Here is a 20,264-nt window from a genome sequence, read left to right on the forward strand (position 1 = left end):
CACTTCCTGTCCTGATCCCAAAATGGAGTGACTGTAAGAATGACATCCCTCCGCCTGTTTCGACGGCCCCCTCCCTCTCCCACACACAAACACACACACGCACACACACACACACACATCAGAGAAACCCAAACCGGCCTCCCGCAGTATCCTACAAAGGAGATGAGAGGAAAAAGCAGGGAGCAGAAAAATATATCCCCAGTGGTCTCTGAAACATAAGGAAGCCTTCGTTTACAGAGGCAGAGAGGCGCAGGACATTTTGTCCTCAAGTGTGTGTGTGTGTGTGTAATGTGTTGCCTTTATGTGTGTGTGTATTAGTGTTAAATTGAGTTTTACTAAGTGCTTTAGACATAACCAAAACATCAGTGAGGATAGTTTGATTTAGTGTGCTTCAGTGACTCAGATGCAATATTAATCAGTTAGTTGTCAACTGTTAAATTAATCGCCAACTATGTAATTAATCGATTAATCCATTTGAGTATTAAGAAACTCTCTGATTCCAGCTTCGTACGTGTACATGACAGTAAACTGAATATCAAAGTTAAATAACTTATCGATTAATCGAGAAAATACTTGTTCCTGAAGTTTTTACACATTATTACATTTAACTGAAATTAGCTTTATTAATTCCTTAAGAAAAACAAATGGCAACGCGCAACGTAAAATTAGCTTCTTTTTTTCCTTTAGTTGTACAAACGCAACTGAGTCATTAACTGTACATATTGTGTATTATATTTGAGAGAAGGCAGACATCTTTTACGGCAAATATCTCCAAAACTCGGCAAAACTTTGGATGGACAAACGGCACTAGCCTGCAGGTAAGATGCAAAATATGTATTTCTTAATTTTAGGATGAACTGTCCCTTTAAGCGACGCCTCACTATCATGCTAGCCTCAGTGGGTTGCTTAGTCAGCCGGCTCACACTTAAATAAAGACAATTATTTCTAATGTGAGGTTTAATAAGTTATAGATCGCATTTACTGATGGCTAGTGCTGTTTTTTGAAATTTCAGAAGTCTGTGGCGGCACTGGCTGTAAACTGCCTGCAGGCCAGCCCAACCTACATAAAAATATAAACAAGAAACACAGCTAGGGGAATGCCCAATGTCCACTACTAGGACAATAAACCCATAAATAAACAAATGCCTTTTTTGGATATAATAAATAAATGCCTCTTCTACAGGCCCCAGGGAAATAAAAAAAGTAAACCGAGGGTGTGAAGGGGCCTGGGTTTTAAAGGGTTCCCAAAATAACAAAGTTTCCTCACTAAAGATGTGGGCAGCCCAGAAACAAAATAGGGCCCAAATAGACCAGAGTTCTGGCTGACGATCTAAGGGGGAATGAGGTTCTTGGTAATTCGGGAGTGATTCAGCATGGGCTAGGGTGAGAGCCACCGGTGTGCCATGGCCCACCTCTCTTAAGCCTTTCAAACAGGGTGTCGTCACCCCCTGACTGGCTGGGAGGGAGATACCCCGAGCTGCTTCCACTCCTCAGATCAGGAGCCGGTCTCCCCACCTGTGCACAGGTGCTCTGTCATGACAGAACATCAGCCCAAACAAAGGAAAACAGCAAGTCAAACAATTGGACTGCTACAAGTCCACTGACTGAGTGCCCACCACACGTGCTTGACTGTATAGCTGTGTGTGAGCGTGTGTGAGCGCGTGTGAGTGTGTATACGACTGCATGTGCGTGAGTGAATTTGGTCTCATGACTCTGGTTACGCGATGTTTCCCTACGGCTGTTTTGATTGGACCCTCAGCTGAACTCTGATATTTAATGATGAGCCAAGTACTCCATCGGTTCCTGCCTCCGCCACACACACACACACACACACACCAAACGACTGACTCACACAGTGAAAGATAAACAACTAGTGGCTCATTAGCTGATGATCTGGCCGTGACACATCACTGGACCCCAGGGCGTCACGTCGTTAGACCCCTTCTGTTTCAGTTCACACTGACAGTGGATTTAACTGGGTGAAGCCTGGAGTCTTATCTGCTCTGCAGGACGTTGTTTCTCTTTTGGATCAAGGCCTGGGGGCAGATTAATCATGGGAAACGAGCTCAACTAATAAACACCTATACATGGATGGATGTTGATAGACAGAACCACACATTTTAAAACTTCTTACAGTTAAATTCAGCATGTGGAAATAATGTATAAATCGATTACACCTTCTGTTTCCCTGTCTCACTCTCCAGTCTCTCACTCTTTACAAGAAAGGAAGTTTTGAAGAGTAAGAGAGAGACACGGGAGGTAGATGTCTCCCTCTCATGGTATAAAAGGAGTAATGCAGCATTTTAATCTACTCTCATCTTCTACCTTGTAGGTGAGTAATTTAGACTTTGACAAGTGCTGAGCTTTAAAATTCTTCGATCATCGGGAGTAATATTGGCACATTTCATTCACACAAAATAAAATACTCTTTCTTTTTCTTTAGATGAACAAAAATTAAAGGGTCTTTTCACCCCAAAAACTCAAACTACTTTTCTTCACGGCGAGAGGCTCGTACTCTTGACAGCGGGGGATGTAAACATTAATGGCGTCTTCCCGAGCTTAGCTAGTTAGATAGCCTATCGTCCATGAGTAGATGCATGCTTCCTTCTGCACGGTGTCACAATTTGCTGGTGTTTGGTAGAAAGAAAATAACTCTTAAATGAAACTGCTCACAACAAAGTCAGCGGATTATCTTGTAAAGGGACATTGCTGTTGAGTTTTTCAAGAGTAGCTCCATTATATCTGAGAGAGAGCAGACATCTCCAAAACTCAGCAACTCACACCAAAACTATCTAGATAAACAAAAAGCACTTCAGGTAAGTGGTAATATAAATTGTGGTTTTGGGGTGAACTGTCCCTTTAATTAGTAGAGGCATGAGGGGAACACAAAATCTGTAGAGAGTGAAATAAAATCACCATTTTCTGAGGGACTTCTGGTAAGAAAAAAAAGAGATTTCTGTAGTTTTGTATGAATTCAAGTCGTCCTGGCGACAAAATCTATTCTTTGACGAGTTCCCTGGAAGAAAACACTCGTGCAGATTGTTCACTTTAAGTCAGATTTTGTGTGAGGCAGTTACAGCACGGCTCAGCATGGCTGCACTCACATTCAAACATAAATCTGACATCCTGTTCCTGTCAGTGAACGTGTGACCTGTCACCATGAATAAGTCTCACTCAACAGCCTGATCCTGAACAGGATCGCTATTGTACAACATGAATACGTAGGTTTTGGGTGAAAGCGTGAATAATACCTGCGGTTACAGTGTTTGAAATCTGTGCTGTCGGAAGGAAAGTACACTCAGAAAGACTTCAGAGGTTTGTCTGTTTGTAGATATTTAGCTTTAAACCTGGAGACTTGTGTTAAAGCTGGTGTTTTATGGTGCAGAAAAAACAGATGAGATTTCAAATGTCAGCTCCCACGTAGCTTAATTAATGCATCATTACCGATGCATCATTTACTCTGTAAATTACACACACAGTTGTTATTCTTAGACTATCAACACTAACAGCACAAAGTTTTCCTCTGACTTTACAATTACACTCAAATTATACGACACATTTCTGTAATTAAGACTTTTATTCTTTGCTTAGCTAATTGTTTTATACCTTATGGTTACCGCTGATCACTGAAAAATAAGTTTAAGGTTCAGCGTGTGGCATCTAGTAATGATGTTGTTGAGTAAATCAGAAAAATGAGTTCACAACTGTGAAAATTCACGTGAACAACTTCCCAACGATGGTCCAGGGAGCACTGGAAAGAAGGGTTAGTTTCAGGTGATTATACATGAACAAGAAAATGTTTTTAAGAATATTATTAACATTTCTTCCAATGTCCCAAACTGCACCATTAATCGATGAATGAGAAATTCTAGTCAAGCCAAGAGCAACTTGCTCATAACAAGGCCGGAGTTACAATATCATTTTGTGTTCTGGGTTTAGTTTTTTTCCCCGTTTTCTCAGTGATGAAACAAACTGAGGTGGACGGAGATGTTATCCCTCGAGGAGACGAACAGCCTTGTCAAAATAAAACCTCCGAGCAACCCCGTTGTCAATAAATGTACAAGATATTAAATACGTTTTTGTCAGTGTGGCTGTAGATGATGTGATTGTGTTGAATTGATCGTTTAATGAATGGATTCAGGTGGAGACGGACCTCACACTGACATTTGAATTGATAGTGTTGATGGTGGGTGTTTTAGTGAGAAGAGACAGTGGAGATGTTTTATGTCTTGAAAGAAAAAGTTAATCTGAACGCTGCAGAACCGAACTAGGTAATAGACGATACTTACAGCATTCATGAGTTTTGATGTTGCCTTTTTAATTTAAAAAACTGATGACAAGTCTCGATTGACTTCATTCTTTGGCACGCCCAAAGCATCGATTTAATTAACTCATTCAAAAAAAGTACAAAAGTTTGATTCGTCATCATTCATTCTAATGCAAACCAATAAACAAAGCTTCATCCAGCAGTTACAGGGCGAGATGTCACAAGGCTCTGAGAGCATTTAGTGGCATTTTCTGAGGCTAGAAAAAGCTCCAAGCGATGCAAACATTCAGGAGTGGTGAAATATACAGGATTTCTGTTAAAAATTAGTAAACAAAATATGTCTATAAATAAAAAGAAGGGCATTGCAGTTGCTGCCTGAACACGTTGGTGATAAGTCCGATTTTCACAGCGCATTGTGACAGTGGCAGTGATATTTGACTATTATCCTCCGTGTACTGACTTCAGTGAAAACCAAGGCTCAGTACCTTCTTTAGTCAGTGCAGCTACATTCAGTAAAGCTGTACACACACACACACACACACACGCACACAAATCAAATACAAATAAACAGATAGCAAAGTAAATATGTGGAGTCTTTTTTCTACAGAGAAGCTGAGAGAAGCACAGCAAGTAAGTAACAGGTTGTGTGCATAACGGACATTTCTTTCATAACATGTAACCTTGTAACACTGAACTTTAATTTCTTATGGAATCTGTTCTCCAGTGTCTACGTTACATACAGTGCTGTGACAAAGTCTTCTCACCTCGTATACTGTTTGTTGTGCCGTATAATCTGGACTCAAGAGCTGTTACTCGGTGAACATCACCTCCCATTTGAAAATATTTGACCCCCTAAAATCTAGTATGGTTCAATTTACATTTGCTATAACGTTATAAAGTACTATTACAAAAGTTGTTGCGACAATCGGAGTGTGATCTATCGAGCACAGTTTTTTTTGTTGTTTTTTAAGTCTATCTCAAATGTATATCTTCATACAACAAGTGACATTTTGCTGTTACTTTAAGGTCATATATATTTTTCAAACAAAAATGTTGAAGAACTATGTCGACCTATGAATCCCCTCTTGTTTCCTGTTTTTCTTTAAGCTATTAGTGATCCAGTAAAGGCAAAAATGGTCACAAAATAATCCAAAAAAGAGGTTATGTTGGTCTGTTTATAGGATATCTGGAAAATGTAAACATATTTAAATTTGGTGGAATGGGGCCAAGGAACAAGTCATTTGTTTTGAGGTATTTTAAGTTATTATGGAACAGTTTTGCCTTTTTTTTTCCTAACAAAGCTAAATGTAATTAAACTTAAAGAAAATAGAAAATAGTTGCTCTTGGTTGCGCTGCCTCAAATAAAACAAACCAAACTGGCTTTTTTGTTGTTTTACGTTATCAAAAAGCTTTTCCTCCAACTATGTTCTTCATGTCTTCTCATTCAATGTTTTGAATGTCTTGAAACACATCACTAAACTATTGAACTTTTCATTAAGTATATTCTGTTGGAATTACACTTTAAAAAATATGGTTTAAAAACCTTTATCCTTTATTAATATAGTAAAGGTGACCAGCCTTTGGAGCCATCAGCTCTACAGGTTGGCAGCAAAATTAAAAGCTGTATTAAGACAGAGGAAACTCCCTAGAGGAAACAGAGTTATCCTTTTTTCCTAAACTTATAAGAAATGTTTTTTCAGGGTTTATCAGGACGATAGCTGCTTTACTTCAAACAGTTTCACTGTATGAATCTGAACATTAACCGACATTAGATCCTGAACGTTCCTGTCGGTGTGTCGGGAGATTAGTTAAGCTGCTGTGCCTGGTGTGCAAATGAAGGGAGGAAATGCACTTATTGTTTCTGTTGTTTGGGGTTCGCTGCAGGTAATGTAGTTTTCCTCAATAATGATATACTATTTCACCAACACCAATTCACCAATAACAAAAATATGAATATTTATGATCCGGCCCACCTGATCCACAGAGCGCCGAGTGGCCTCTTCTGATTTCATTTTTAAATCAATTCTTGATCTACAGCTGCAGAAAAATAAATCCGTAAAACAAGTCAAGGCATGTAAAAACTTTTTCACAGCACTGTATCTTCCCCCAAAAAACAGGATGGGCTTCACAGGGGCAATAGTGGGGTGCCGTCAGGGATTTCTTAAGCTCACAAAAAAGTACACCAATGTATGTGTGTGTGTCTCTGAACAGAACAGAGGGTGCAGAGTCATGCCAATGCTATTTGGCAATCGGGGGCAGATAGTAGGGTTGAAACAGTCTCTCGTGGCTGCAGATGTGCAGAGCAGCGTGTGTGTGCATCAGTAACCGTGGAAAACGTGAGGTGAAGTAGCTGACGAAGCCTTCGGGCAGCTCGCCAAGAGTCTCCTGTACATCCGGTGGCAGCTCATGGTAGTGATGCTTCTGTAACATGAAACGTGAACATGCAAAAGGTCAAAAACGTACTGACATGTCAAAGTACGTCTATGTGTATGAAAAGCATAAATGTAAGTGTAAGTATGCACACTGACCTTATTCCTCATGGCTCTCAGCAGATCTCGGACTGAGTTTCCTTTATATGTCCTGAACCGCCTCAAGTCTGAAATGTAGACAAGAGATGGATTACACACAATTGATGGCTTTGTACAAGTACTGCACAAGTGTACACAGTGCAGTTATTCGATGCTATATGTGTGTCTGTGTGTGTGTGTGTGTGTGTGTGTGTACCTATCTGTAGGGGCACAGAGATATGCATCCTCCAGTTGGTTCGAACCACAGCTCTTCCTGCAGTCTCCAGTCGTACCACAATGGGACTGTCAGCCGGTTCCTTCTCTATGCGGTCACTCACATCCTACGTACAGAAACGCATCACAAAAACCTGTTTCTGGAGTCTACGGACAACATGATGCTATAGCGTAACAAGAGAGACAGCTGTTCCTTTGCGTATCTACGATCAAATGACCACAGAGAACTGTTTTAACCCACCTGGAAGAAGAGCAGCTGCTTCTCGGGGCTCCAGAAGAATGGATGCTTGAGCACACAGGCGGTGGAGGGGCGGGACTCGGGCTCAGTGTTGATCATTTGCTCAATCAGGTCCCGTGCTATGACGTCATCTGATTTGAGGGAGAATTAGTTTTAGGTCTCATGTATTATACTGTTTGTGCCATCAGCAGCTGCCATTTCGCAACTATAGCAATGTGTGAACATTACATGTAAACCAGAAAGAAACTGTGATTATTTGAGGGACTCATCTTGAGAAACAGTTCTAAGTAAGAGGGTCGAGTTATTGCAGGAAAATCCCTTGAGCACTGAGTGTATTTCCATGGAAGTTGGATTGTTGCTCATGGTGGTTACAGACCGGATCATTTAATGCAGGAAAGGGAGGTGGTTGAGTGAACACAATTAAGTATTGTGGGCCACAAAGATAAGGATTCGACCTCAGGCGTGAACCGAGCTGGGAAAAGAAGTACGCGCAAAGACTGCTCTCACCGTGTATATCCTCCATAAAATGGCAGAGGGAATATTCTCCTGACAGGATGTTGACCTGTCGTCTCAATGTATCACCGAATGGGTGCTGCCCCCTGCTGACCACGAAGTAGAACACACAGCCTGCTGAGAACACGTCCACCGCTGCTGTCTGCAGAGAGAGGAAGAGGAACAAAGTATTCAGAAATGCATACTGTACAACAAAGAGTTTCCTAGGGAGGTCATTAGGGGGGTTACCGGAGATCGTTTAAGGGTTCATCAGTATCATAATAACACGTTCAAGGCTACAGAAGCGTTAGCTGAGCGGGCTAAGCACTAATAATAGTGTTCGTAGTATTTACTTGTTAAAGTTGCTAACCTAGATCTTAATGATTGAATGATACGCTGTACCGATGTGATTAATGTCCTGTTTCCATGGAAAATGCTGGTCCCTGTCAAGTGACTGGATGTGCTGGAAGTCGAGCCTATAATTTGCACGAGGAATGGGGCGAGGAATAAGGTGGATGTGTATTTTTTGGGCAGAAAAATGTATATTCTTGATCAAAAACAAAATGTATAGAGGTTTAAAACAAGTAATCATTCTTCTATTGGCCATTGTGCGCTCCACTTGGACTTAAAAACAGCATCAAAGACCTTTTAGCGGCATAAAAACAGTTTTATCATCAAAAACTAGAATTCATTTTCTCTCACTTTTGCTATTTCAACTAAAAGAAGATGGCTGAATGTTCAAAGAAAGACAATTCTTGAACAATAAAATGTGTGAGCATCTTACCGGTTTGTTGCAAGGAGTATCCCGCAGTACTTCTGGAGCTATCCACCCTTCAGTTCCTGGTATCCCCGACCGTAAAGAAAAGCTGGTGCGACCGTCTGGGATCTTCTTACAGAGTCCAAAGTCAGAGATGAGAGCTCGGACCCGACCCAGCGCACTGGGACCAGACAGGAGGATGTTTCTAGGCTTCAGGTCACGATGGACTAAATGAAGAGATGATGGGAAGTGAAGAAGACATTTTTTCAGAAAGATGGGTGGAGGGGAAAGAGGAGGAGGGAAGATTTGTATTTTTTTTAGCATTCACTGTTTAGCAGTGCTGAACAGCCTCATACCTATATTGAGCGAGTGGAGGTGTGAGAGGCCACACATCGTCTGTTCCAGCAGACTTATAGGATTCAGCTCAGGAAAGCAAGACGGATCCTCTACATACTGCAGAGAATACAGAAAAACATGTTAGTTTGGCTCGTCCAAGGATGGGACGCTAATAACAAACTGCTTGATAACAACATTACAGGTCATCTAACGAGGCTTCACAGTACTGACCTGTTGCAGGGTCGCAGCACACAGCTCGATGGCGATGTAAGTGAAGAGGCGGTCTCTTTCTGTGCAGAAGTATCGGATGACGTTCGGGTGCGTGTCAGAAGCTCGGAGGAGCTGCACCTCACGTTCTGCTACCTCAAAACACTCCGGCAGGATTCGCTTCACTGCTACGTTGCGTCCATCAAACTGACCCCTAAAGTCACAAACGCAGAGCCACGTAACATATCGTGCACAGTGAGAAGAAGAACTTCTGTGGTTTGTTGGTAAACACACATAGTAAAGAACATTTGCTGTTTTTTTAAGCCAGTTTTGTATGATGTGGTCATTTAAGTCAAGTTTGATTTTCAACCTGTAGCCAGTGCAGCTATTCGCTACAGCCACAGAGTTTTGTCACAGTAGTAAATAATAAATTATGCCTGAATTCAATTTAGCTTGTTCAGTTTCAGGGTCCAGGTATTGCCCGTGCTGGCTCACTGACACTTAGATAGCAGAGACATAATTAATGTTATTAGTAACACCTGCGGTTTTTCCTATAATCAAAATATTAAAAGGCAAATTGCCCCCAAACTGGACCTTTTTGTCTCTAATACTCAAGTTTTGTCTGCTGCTTCTGTTGACAGAATGCGCTCCACATGGTGCATTCAGGGACTACTCGCAAATGATAAATGTTGCATCCTATTCACATTCAACAGACTTTTTTGATGTACTTAATTAGAAATGTAGACTGGTCTCAAGAGATGTTTTATTTATTTAATATTCTAATTCATAAAATTATTCTAGTCTATTCCAAATCGTCCAAATGCAGAAAAGGACAGAAATGTAAAATGAAGCCTAAAACATGCAGTTTTACTTATATGGTCTCTTGATTAAGGCCGGTACAAATACTGTACCTGAAGACAAAAGTTCCCGCTGAGCCGTGTCCGAGCACCTCAGATGAAGTGAAGGAGATTTTCCCTACCTGCACCTCCTCACTGTGTCCTTCTGAAGGGAAGAGTGAAGGAGCAATAATTCAATCTCATTTTATTGGTGCAGGACAGAAGAGAATAATGTCTGAACACACAGTTTGGTGTGTTACCTGCTGTGGGTTTGAGCCCTGCGGTGCCATTTGTGTCGACCTCTGAGGTGCTGCTGCTGTGAGAGTGAGGACTGGGTGGAGGGTCAGGAGATGCTGGCTGAGAGTCTGGATATAGAAAAGTGAAGAAATACAGTATGTCTCTTGCAAGTTTTACTGTATCCAACTTAATCAAGGAATAAATAATATATTCAAGATTTCTAGGCTTTGAGAAAAATTGCTGCTTCAACACTTCTTCATGCATTTTAATAATGCTTAATTTCCTTTAAAAAAAAATGCAATGCAAAGATAAATGCTTAATCACTGAACGTAGCCCCGAGGTCGTTAAAATACAGCATAACAGAGAACTGGATTTATAAGGTACTTACCACTGGAGAGGTTTGTGTCAGTAGAGAGGGTTGTTTCTGAAGATATTGAGGTCACTGTCTGCACATTTGTCTGCATGTTTGTTTGCATACGCTGAAGACGAGACTCAAAAGCCTCCTCCAGCTGCCTTTGTGCTTTCAGGTGGTGGGCTGCACGCTGGAGACAAACACACAGATCAAACTAAATGCGGTTAGTAGATGAAGCAGTATTGAGAATATGCAAGAGGGTGAGTAAATAAGGATTTTCTCGAGAAAGACTAGAAGATGATTAAACCCTCATTGGCAACACCATCAATAAAAACAGAGCAACAACTGTTTGGAAAATATGTTCGAAAATATTTCTCAGCTGACGTTGTCTTCATACGTCTGTATGTTTGTAACAAAGCATTACTTCATCACTCTGAAAATCACACTGAATCGATATTTTTATTTTGCTCTACAAATACATTTGAACCTCTTATTATATGCAAATGTATGCATGCAGATGCTCCAAATTGTAATTAGATCATTGAGTCTGTGGGGATCAGTCTCCCTATAAATATATAAATATCGATCATGTGATTGTTATTTACCCACCATGATGACTCTTTGTCCTGTTCAGGATGTGAACCATAGAACGGATAAAGTAAACACCAACTTCACATGTTGCTACTGCTATTCAACAACTGGCCCAACAAAGTCCAACCCCATAGGCTACCAATGGCGGAAATGTTATAATATCAGTTTGTACAGAATATTTTTTGGTATTTTTTTTAAATAACAAATAACTTCATTAAAATTTCTTGTCTCTACTCTAGACGTTGTATTTTCATTACAGCTTTTTTGAGGAACAACTTGAGGAAGGTGCCCTGTGGAGTTTTCTTACATACAAACAAATACAATGTTTATATTACGTGATAAACACCAAAACACATTGTGTACCCTTCAGGTCTAGTCTCCCACAGCGCTGTGTCAGCAACAAAGAAAGGTCTCGCTGAACCAATTCTCATTCTGGTTCAGGGAAAAAAAAACACTTTAGCTTGTTTGTACTCCTTTACACCAATTACAATGGTCTGAGGCAGCACTAAACCCAGAATGCAGGAACAGTGACCCTGCAAAATAGTGTCTGCTTTAACTTGTTTTGCAGATGGGGAGGTGAGTCCGGGCATTAAATCACTGGCGAACAGATTAGGGTTAGGGTAACTTGCCATTGATAGCATGTAAATTGAGGGAGATTTTGCAAACAGTAAAACCCAGATAGCAGAGGGGAGGAGAACGCTCACATTTTCTGCATCACAAAATGCAATGTGATACATAGAGTCAGCGCTCCTGTAATTGCACGGGTTTGTTTGGCATTAATTAACGTAACATTACACCTCAACAAGTTTGCATATATAATATATTCCCTCAGCTCAGAGTGCATCGCTCATGACTATTGATTATGTATGGAGTGATGCTATTTCCAAAGAAGTTGATGAGTGAAAGGCGCCTTTTAGCCAATTACAAGCAGAACGTATCTCGCTGACTGACTCAACTCACTTCATAGTACACCCCGCTGGTCTAACAAATTAAAGCTGAATGCATTTCCTTTTTTTAATCCAGCGTTTTTTACATTCTTGTTTACTAGCTGTCAGTCTTCTTTTACGCTGTCTTTACTGGTGCATTGCAGCATATCTATTGCTTGCTCCACACATTTGAAATATTTCTACATATTGCTTAGGGGTTAATGAAGAAGAGTCTGGTACATGACAGAACCTATTAATGGAAATAAAAGTAGATAACGGAGGCTCCCACAGAGGCATATAGTTCCCACAATGTGTTTATATCTTTGAGATTAAAACCTTAAATACTTTATCTTAACAACAGATAGACATGGAGACATACTCACAATGGGGTACGTGAGCGCCAAGGCCAACCATCCTCCCAGCAGCAGCGTCAGAACAGCCAGAGTGAGACGGTCCTGAGTCATATAGACAGGAAGCACAGCGGCCGCTTTCTCAGTCTGTCCTGATGTCTTCCCACCAACCCCTCCTCTGTTAGTATTAGTGCCGCTCTGGCTATCATCATCTGTCTGGAACTGAAGGACACAATAACAGAGATAAGAAACAATGGAAATATAATGAGGTTTCATTAAGATTGTTTTTATCTGTGTTTTCATAATAGTTCTCAGTAAAGCAGTGTCTCTGGGAAAGCTCTAAGTAGGTTTTAATGGACGGTGATAGCCTGATAGAAGAGGATCATTGTCTGATATAATTTCTGTGATTCTCCGACTCGAACAGAGAGGTTTGGACCTGTGACTCACATAGCGCCGGTGGTCATAGGGGTCACGGGAGACGGGGGAGGCAGGTGGCCGAGGAGGGATGACTGCCTCACCAGAACGCTGCAGGTTGTGTGGGAATTCTCTCAGCATGGTGGTGTGAGCTACTGGAGGCAGCTCGTGATGACCTGAACCACACAAACACACAGATTATACCTTAATTAATATAATATTATATAGGTATAATATTGTATTGCAATACATATTACACAAATGATCTCTGTGTAAGAGTTCTGTGTGTGTTTACCTATCAGTAGCCAGTGGTTTTTCTGGCTGTTTGTGCTACCTGGTGGATATCGCACATCAGTGGATGGTGTAATCTCACACGCCCCTCGCTCTCTCTCCGTCACTTCAGTCGTCAGCGGACCCTCAATTCTAGCCAGGGTCAGTCCCCGAGGCTGTCATGGCAACAAGAAGCACAACCAGTCACATGACAGCTATCTCGTTATCGCCACGATCATTATTAATTCCTTACTGCCAGATACACCAGGTGTGGCATACTTTAATAGCTATTTGTGGTCTGATAGAGCAGAAAAGAGAATCCCCACATGCATGACTTGGCTTAAGGAAATTGGGTGTGTGGATGTATTTATATGATAAAATAGATTATACAACTCACCACTAACGAGACTCCGAGGTGGACAAGGGAGGTGGAGGCATAGAGGTGAGAGTCCAATTTTCCTACATAGAGTGTGGGTCTTGAAGACAAAAAAGTTCAATTAATATGAAAAACTGATGTTAAAAAAAGGAATTTATCGCGCTCAGAACAAGAAATTAGTGATTCGATTTGGGGATTTCCACAATATAGCAATTAATGAAGAAAAAAATCCAGAATATTTTTGAATCAAGTTTTTGTTTACAGGGACATTTAAGCCAGTTTTCATTACACTACTGCCACAAAAATTCATGTTTCTGATTCAATGGCAGGCAGACACTTCAAACATGCCAACAGTTTAACGGATAAGTTCACCCACCGATGAAATTTTAGTCATTATCTACTTACCCCGAAGCCGATGTGAAGTTGGATACATTTTGTAGTCCACAAATCATTTCTGGAGCTTCTCAGCAAAACAGCGTTACAGCATTCTCCTAAACAACTGAAGTAGATGAGGACTTGTGTAAAACATTAAAAAAAATAACAAAACAGAAAATGGCTTCATGTCACTTATCCGTGCATAATCCAAGTCTCCAGAAGCCTGAGATCAAACTGATTTGAAAAGACAATACCTCCTTCCTCTATGTGCAGTCAACCCACTTCAACCGGGGTGTACGCTAACTCTTTTAGCTTAGCAGCTACAATGAACATTTCAGCTTAAAAAAGGGTGTAATAACATCTTTTTAAATCGATTTGGGATCTCAGGGCTTCTGGAGACTTGGTTTTGCTGGAGTTGAAGTTGTATGGAGCCATTTTATGTTTTTTTTCATTTGTCTACTTCAGTTGTTTAGGAGAATGCTGCAATGCTATTTTGTGATGAAGCTCCAGAAAAGACTTGTGGACTACAAAACTTCACTTCACATTTCCATTGGCATTGGGGTGAGTAGATAATGACTAATTCAACTACTTCAATTTTGGATGAACTTATCCTTTAAAATCCACTGTACGGGTACTGTATATTAAACTTAAATAGTAGTGCTTAAAGCTGCCTTATCAGCCAACTTGCAGTGGAGTTGAGCTCACCGGGGGATGAACACTCAAGTTTTTAGTTTTTTTTTAAATGGGTGATATTTTTAACACAGCTTATCTTGTGCCTGTAGAAAGTGAATAAGTGCGTGTGCTAATATAACCCCTAGGTATCCGGATTGAGAATCACAGACTCAGCAGCTCTTGTTCTGCCTTGTCTGTTAAATTTGTATGTCAGGACACCTCTTATTCCATTATCACTCAATTAAAGTTGAAGCGACTCGAACAATGCCTCTGGTTGTACAAGCAATTTAAAATAGATGTTAGCCAAGGTTTGTGTAGAGCCTTCTAATTATCACTTTAAGAAATTGCTGTGTGTACACGTAAACTTTCTCTTACACAAGTTGTGTTTTTTGGCTGGCCTGCTCCTTCACAAACTGATAGCTCCACTTCAATGTAGAATGCGTCTCTGCCTGGTCGTTGGCAGAGGAGAAGGTGAGGAAACGTAGCGTTTCAATGGCGAGGGACAGGTGGGGGGCGTGTCTTAGTGAGTCACCAGAGTACAGGTAGACACCTACAACGGGTGAGCCATAGTTCTGACTCCACAAGACGTCACCTGTAAGACAAAAACAAACAAGTGCAGCCTTACTATGGGGTAGAGATGGAAATGAAGGAACACATACAGTAAACGTTTTTAGGTATTAATATTCATATAGTGAAAACCACACACCTCTCCCTACCTGACTCTCTGTCAACTGTCACAACAAGACCATCACCACTCGACACAAGATGGGCCATCTCTGGAAGTACAACAGGTAGTACATGTCAGTTTTGATGGAAGTTGGAATATGAAACCTTTAAGCTGTGTCCTGAGAGTTCACTCAATCTTTCGAGATTCATCAGACGTCCTTGTTCATTTTGTTGTTAAATGGTGACACACTTTCTCTGGTTGTTTTGAATATATATAACCTAAAAAGCACTCAGATAACACATACTTTCTATAAGGTTGCACTACAAAATTTGTAGGTTATTATTCTAAATTTACATCTCAAACAAAACATGCAGAATACACACCCACAAATAGTTAGGGCAGATTTCAGTTTCTTCCGGGTCAAAGAAGTATTGCACTGCTGAAAAGATGGCCTTGCATAAAACTAAGCTGTCCGTGCAGCAGGAAGACACAAATATTTTTGAAATTGGTGCTACATGACAAGAGATAAGAGAGAAAAGGGCTGTGCTTTTCCCTTGCGCTCAAAAGGTAGAAACCCTACAACAACCAGAATGCACTGCACCACAATCAACTAATAAAGAGCCAATTGGGGATGTACTGCGAGTTGGGAGGTGCTTGGTTCTGGCTTGAAGTTTGTTTTGAAACAGGCAACAATTGTATTTACATCTTAACAACACTTACACTTGAATGTTTATGATTCAGTTTTAGGCGAGAAATAGGCAGTGTAGTCACAGAGTCTCGGTAATCTTTGTGTCCATGGTTGCAGGCATACAAAAATGCGGAACAACAATCTGTAGTTAATTCAACAACACTAAAATCTGCCAGATCTGATTTGTGTCATTTGCATATACCACCAACATTGTAGTGATACAAATCTGGTTGAAAATCAGCAACGTTCCCGTGTAAGTACAGCACTTCATAAGTAGTAGGGAAAATGTTCTCACAAAGTTAAGAAATCCCTTGAAAATTTCATCTGTCCCAAAATATGAATGACCTTGTTTTGTTTTTGTTTTGTTTATTTTACTGGATTCTGTGAACGGGTTTATGAGATATTCTGCCAACGAACAAGAAGAACTGAAAACAACTGTTATGAAAGATAAACAGATAAACATTAAGGGTGATCCTGACCTTGAAAATAGTAATTGGCCAAAAAGAGATAAATAATACAATTTTGCATTGACTGAAATGTTAGATTTAATGAAATGAAAACCTACAATAGTCTATTTTATCATTCCATGCAGTAGCATTTCTCCTCACATGGACCTGTTCAGGCTCAGGTTAGCGTTAGACATGTTTTTTTAATCAGTTTCTTAATGCTCTGACACATCACAAAGCAGCTTCTGCAAGGCTGTCATCAATTCATATTTACATTAATGCAATCCGGGTAATTCACCTGTCAATATCAGTCTGCGTAATTAAATGTGTGCAGGCCAGAGATGTGTGAGTGTGTGTGTGGCAGACGTACTGTAGTCTTGTTTCTCATCGTAAGGCGGAGCAGAGTAATCATTGTACGTAGCATTCCACCGCAGCTCCCGTCTATTAGTATCAAACATAGTAACCATGTATTCTGGAAAACAAACAGGTGCAAAGCTCATAAACAGTTAGCCAAGATGCATCATACTACCTTATTCATGTGTGTTTGTGTGTGTGTGTCTGCACCTGTGAGACATACCTGTGCGACCAATGTAGAGCAGAGGAGTGTTGGGGCAGATGGACTCAGAGGAGGAGGTGGTCAAACTGGTTTGTTTTTCACCCGTCTCGGGATCCACTACGAACCACACATCCTGCTTTTTACCTTCATGTGTACATATGCACACACACAGACACGCACACATGCGAACAGACGCCAGTTAGCAAACAGCATTGAAGTAGGTCAAATATTTAGAGGACTTGTCTCGTGTATCATCGTATGTCTGCCAACTGTCTGTCTCATACAGGATTATAAAGTAGGTCCAATATTTTTCTGCATCTCTCTCTCTCTCACTCACACACACACACACACACACACACACACACACACACGCACACACACACACACACACACACACATTGTGGTCTCACCTGTATAGAGAATACCATCAGAGCTCCTGCAGGGAGCTGACTGAACCAGGTCTGGGATGGTGAACGGCAGTTTCTGCAGATTAATCCAAACAACATCAAGTTGTCATCAAGTGAAAACTGACACACAAAACCTGACGAACACACACACACATACACACACACACACACTCTGCCTTCTTTACCATCAGGCCCTCCTTGTGCTTGCCGCCCAGGATATACAAACTGCCATCGTTTGGATCCGGGAGAAAACTGGGCCTGCAAAAACAACATTCAGTCCATTGATTGCACGAGGTGTGTTTGGGGTCGAGTATCTGCTGTTCCTTCTTTACCAAAACCTTACTCTGTCTTAATAAATATGTTTTTCTAAAAAAACAAAAGAAGCTGTACAAGGGCTTATACTTGACAAAATAATGTAAAATTGGCAATATTTTGATTTAAACTAGGAACTATCTGATCCATGAACAAGTAAACAAGACTACAAATTTGCCAACTTTTGGTACATACGTTTTCGATACAGTGCCACAAACACATCACCAAAAACACTCAGTCCTGTTTGTTACGCTAATGTTTATGTGTTGTGTACGTTTGTTACTCACTCTGTGAGGTAGACAGGTACTTGGATAATGGGGTCTGAAAGAAATCAAAGGACAATTTAATGAGAAATGTATAAAAATCAGCCAATATGTTTGTTTTTTTCAGAATGATAAACGATACTTGGAACCGATGTTATCGGCTGTTATTGGCACCACATATATATCTGTATCTGTGTATATTTTGTTGATATCGACCGATATGAAAACTTTTTGATTTTAAAGAACACAGTACAGAAAATGATATTGGAGTGATTTATCATCATTATTATTATTATTATATCATTCCGTGTAAAGTTTGTAGTTAATTTACGCATCAAAAAACACAAAAGTGGTGATCTGTGAAGATTATCTTGCTGAACAAAATGTGTAAGTATCACAAGCTTGTGTTTGCCACAGAGCCTACTCTCAGCGATATTGCAAAATCCAATTGAAAATTCCCGAAGGCTTTTTGACGAGGGAACCAGGGCGATGCTAATTTCCGGGTTAGCCTACAGAAATAAGTCTATAGAGTCACAGAGTGGTGACTACAGGCAGAGAAAGGATGGTGCATCAGAGCCAAAGTAGTAAGCAGTAGAAGCAGATAATTGGAAAAGTGCTGAACATCAGTCAAATATCAGTCTATCCCTAGAAAGAAGAATCAGGAAACGCTGTTGATATTTCTGTGCATGAACCTTCTCTGAGGGTCCACTTGATGTCGCCTGTCTGTTTGGAGACAGCATGCAGGCTGCCATCCAGCGTTGAGACGAACAGGAGGGATTCTGGGAGTGTGACTGATCTGACCCCTCCAACCTGATAGGTCGCCAGGAAGAGAGAGGGAGAGAGGGAGAGAGGGAGAGAAACACTTCAGGCCAGCTGTCTGACAGGGAGTTAAGCCACCATGTCACAAAATCTTTCAGCACAGCTTGACTAAAACATATGTGTGTGTTTGCGTGAGTGGGTGTGTCAAGTCTGCCAAGAGTTGACAATCCAGTCCTGCAGTTTAACTTTCTGCTGTAATAGTGGCAGACTGCTTTGTTCCTCATTAACCAGGATATCCTTATCCCCCCTCCCGACACTCTTTACCCTTTACTGTGTGTTCACCACTCCCTTATTTACCCACAAAGGGGTGGCATCAGAGCTGACCTGCACTGTGTGGTACAAGCACACACTGAGTCAAGAAGTGGGCTGAGACGCTCACACACATCCACACGCACACACACACACACACACACACACACATGGAGATAGTATTAACTTTCTACAGGCAATTTGGATCAAACGTCCTCTCATATCCTGGCAACTTTAGTAGAGCCTGAAATAGCCACAGAAGCGCGGTGGGATGCCAGTTGCGGTCTCAGCTGCGCATAAATAGCAAGACACAAGCAGTATTACCAACAACAACAGACACGGTACCGCACAGTTTGACGTTACCAAGTTTACCTGAAATAGTTTGCCTTCCCAGGACAGCAGGAGGAGAGACAGCAACAGGCGTCCGAGAGGCCCCATGACCCCCGGAGAGCTTTTTGTCATGGCTCCGAACAAACTAACTGACAGCTATTGAACTAACAACAGAGGTCGAACTCTCTCTCCATTTCCAGCGCGGGCGTCCATCTGTCAGAAAGTGAGCAAACGGTCGTTTGACATCGCGAAAGCCGAGGGAGGAGTCAACAAACACGGCGAAATTGTAAGCTAGCAGCCCCGCTTTACATCCATAGTAACAGCAGCGCAGCCGTTTTGTCGCTATTCCATATTTCCGTGTTGGGACGGAACCGGTGACGTCAGGGGCAAACTGTCAAAAGCCGAGAGGTGGGCGGGGTTTCTACGCTCTCCCCGCGCCGAGTGACGGGAGGCTCGGCCAATGGGCGGGAGAGGTGCGGTACAGAAGGGGGCGGGGCTGTGGAAACGGCTGGAACACGTGGAAACAGACAGCAGGACAGTTGTGTACGCAACAAGAGCGGCGTTTTGTGCAATAGAAAGTGGTGGAGGCTGGCTTTGTTTATTGTTCCCTCTCTCTCTCTCTGCACCCCCATCAGTCCCGTACACATCCTGTATACACAGCCACATCACTGGTGGAAACTACTTTAACTTACTAACTGTTGTATTGTAGTTACTGTAGGTTATACAGCATCACACCTCCACTTCACTACATTTCAGAGGGAAATATTCGACTTTCTACTATTTATTCTGCTGCAATTTTATGTGTCAGGCAGCTATTACAGATTAAGATTTACCATAATTTATAGAATATAGTCTGATGGCAGGGCCAGATAAAATGGACAGATTACTGTATATAACCATCTATACATACACTTTGATGTTTGGTAAACAAACAAATTACTTAAATGACACATGATCATCATATACTCACTTATTTATACACCACTCAAAATTAGTTTGGGATATGGGTGCATATATGCATGTGTATGGATAGGCAATAACAGTCAAATGAAACAAAAATATTCATAAAACACAAAATAAAAATTGAGGT

General features: G+C 41.2%; 1 protein-coding gene across 2 annotated transcripts; it reads right to left on the reverse strand.

Moving 5' to 3' along the window:
* Window positions 1-4,347: 4,347 nt before the first annotated feature.
* On the reverse strand, window positions 4,348-19,566 carry ern2 (endoplasmic reticulum to nucleus signaling 2). Of its 2 annotated transcripts, none has more exons than XM_084370393.1 (24): window positions 19,217-19,566; window positions 18,469-18,586; window positions 17,801-17,834; window positions 17,387-17,459; window positions 17,205-17,277; window positions 16,816-16,938; window positions 16,609-16,710; window positions 15,154-15,213; window positions 14,813-15,029; window positions 13,412-13,490; window positions 13,040-13,190; window positions 12,778-12,920; window positions 12,364-12,552; window positions 10,500-10,653; window positions 10,135-10,239; window positions 9,950-10,037; window positions 9,063-9,252; window positions 8,852-8,948; window positions 8,523-8,722; window positions 7,754-7,901; window positions 7,250-7,377; window positions 6,992-7,115; window positions 6,796-6,863; window positions 4,348-6,688 (listed from the first exon to the last, which is right to left on the reverse strand). In XM_084370393.1, exons 1-24 carry the CDS (start codon window positions 19,304-19,306, stop codon window positions 6,506-6,508), a joined length of 2,937 nt encoding a protein of 978 aa, XP_084226519.1. In that variant the 5' UTR covers window positions 19,307-19,566; the 3' UTR covers window positions 4,348-6,505. The 2 variants fall into 2 exon arrangements, with proteins under 2 accessions (XP_084226519.1, XP_084226518.1); XM_084370392.1 differs by having other exon boundaries at window positions 9,950-10,040; window positions 19,217-19,565.
* Window positions 19,567-20,264: the final 698 nt, after the last annotated feature.

Source organism: Pagrus pagrus, assembly GCF_965226575.1.
Source record: "Pagrus pagrus genome assembly, chromosome: 2".
NCBI classification, from domain to species: Eukaryota; Metazoa; Chordata; class Actinopteri; order Spariformes; family Sparidae; genus Pagrus; species Pagrus pagrus.

Coding starts and splice junctions, on each gene's coding strand:
- ern2 (XM_084370392.1), bottom strand. CDS start 19,306: ATGACAAAAAGCTCTCCGGGGGTCATGGGGCCTCTCGGACGCCTGTTG. Junction 13,191..13,411: donor ACCTCGGAGTCTCGTTAGTG/GTGAGTTGTATA, acceptor TTGCCATGACAG/CCTCGGGGACTGACCCTGGC. Junction 10,041..10,134: donor AGGGCTCAAACCCACAGCAG/GTAACACACCAA, acceptor TCTTCCCTTCAG/AAGGACACAGTGAGGAGGTG.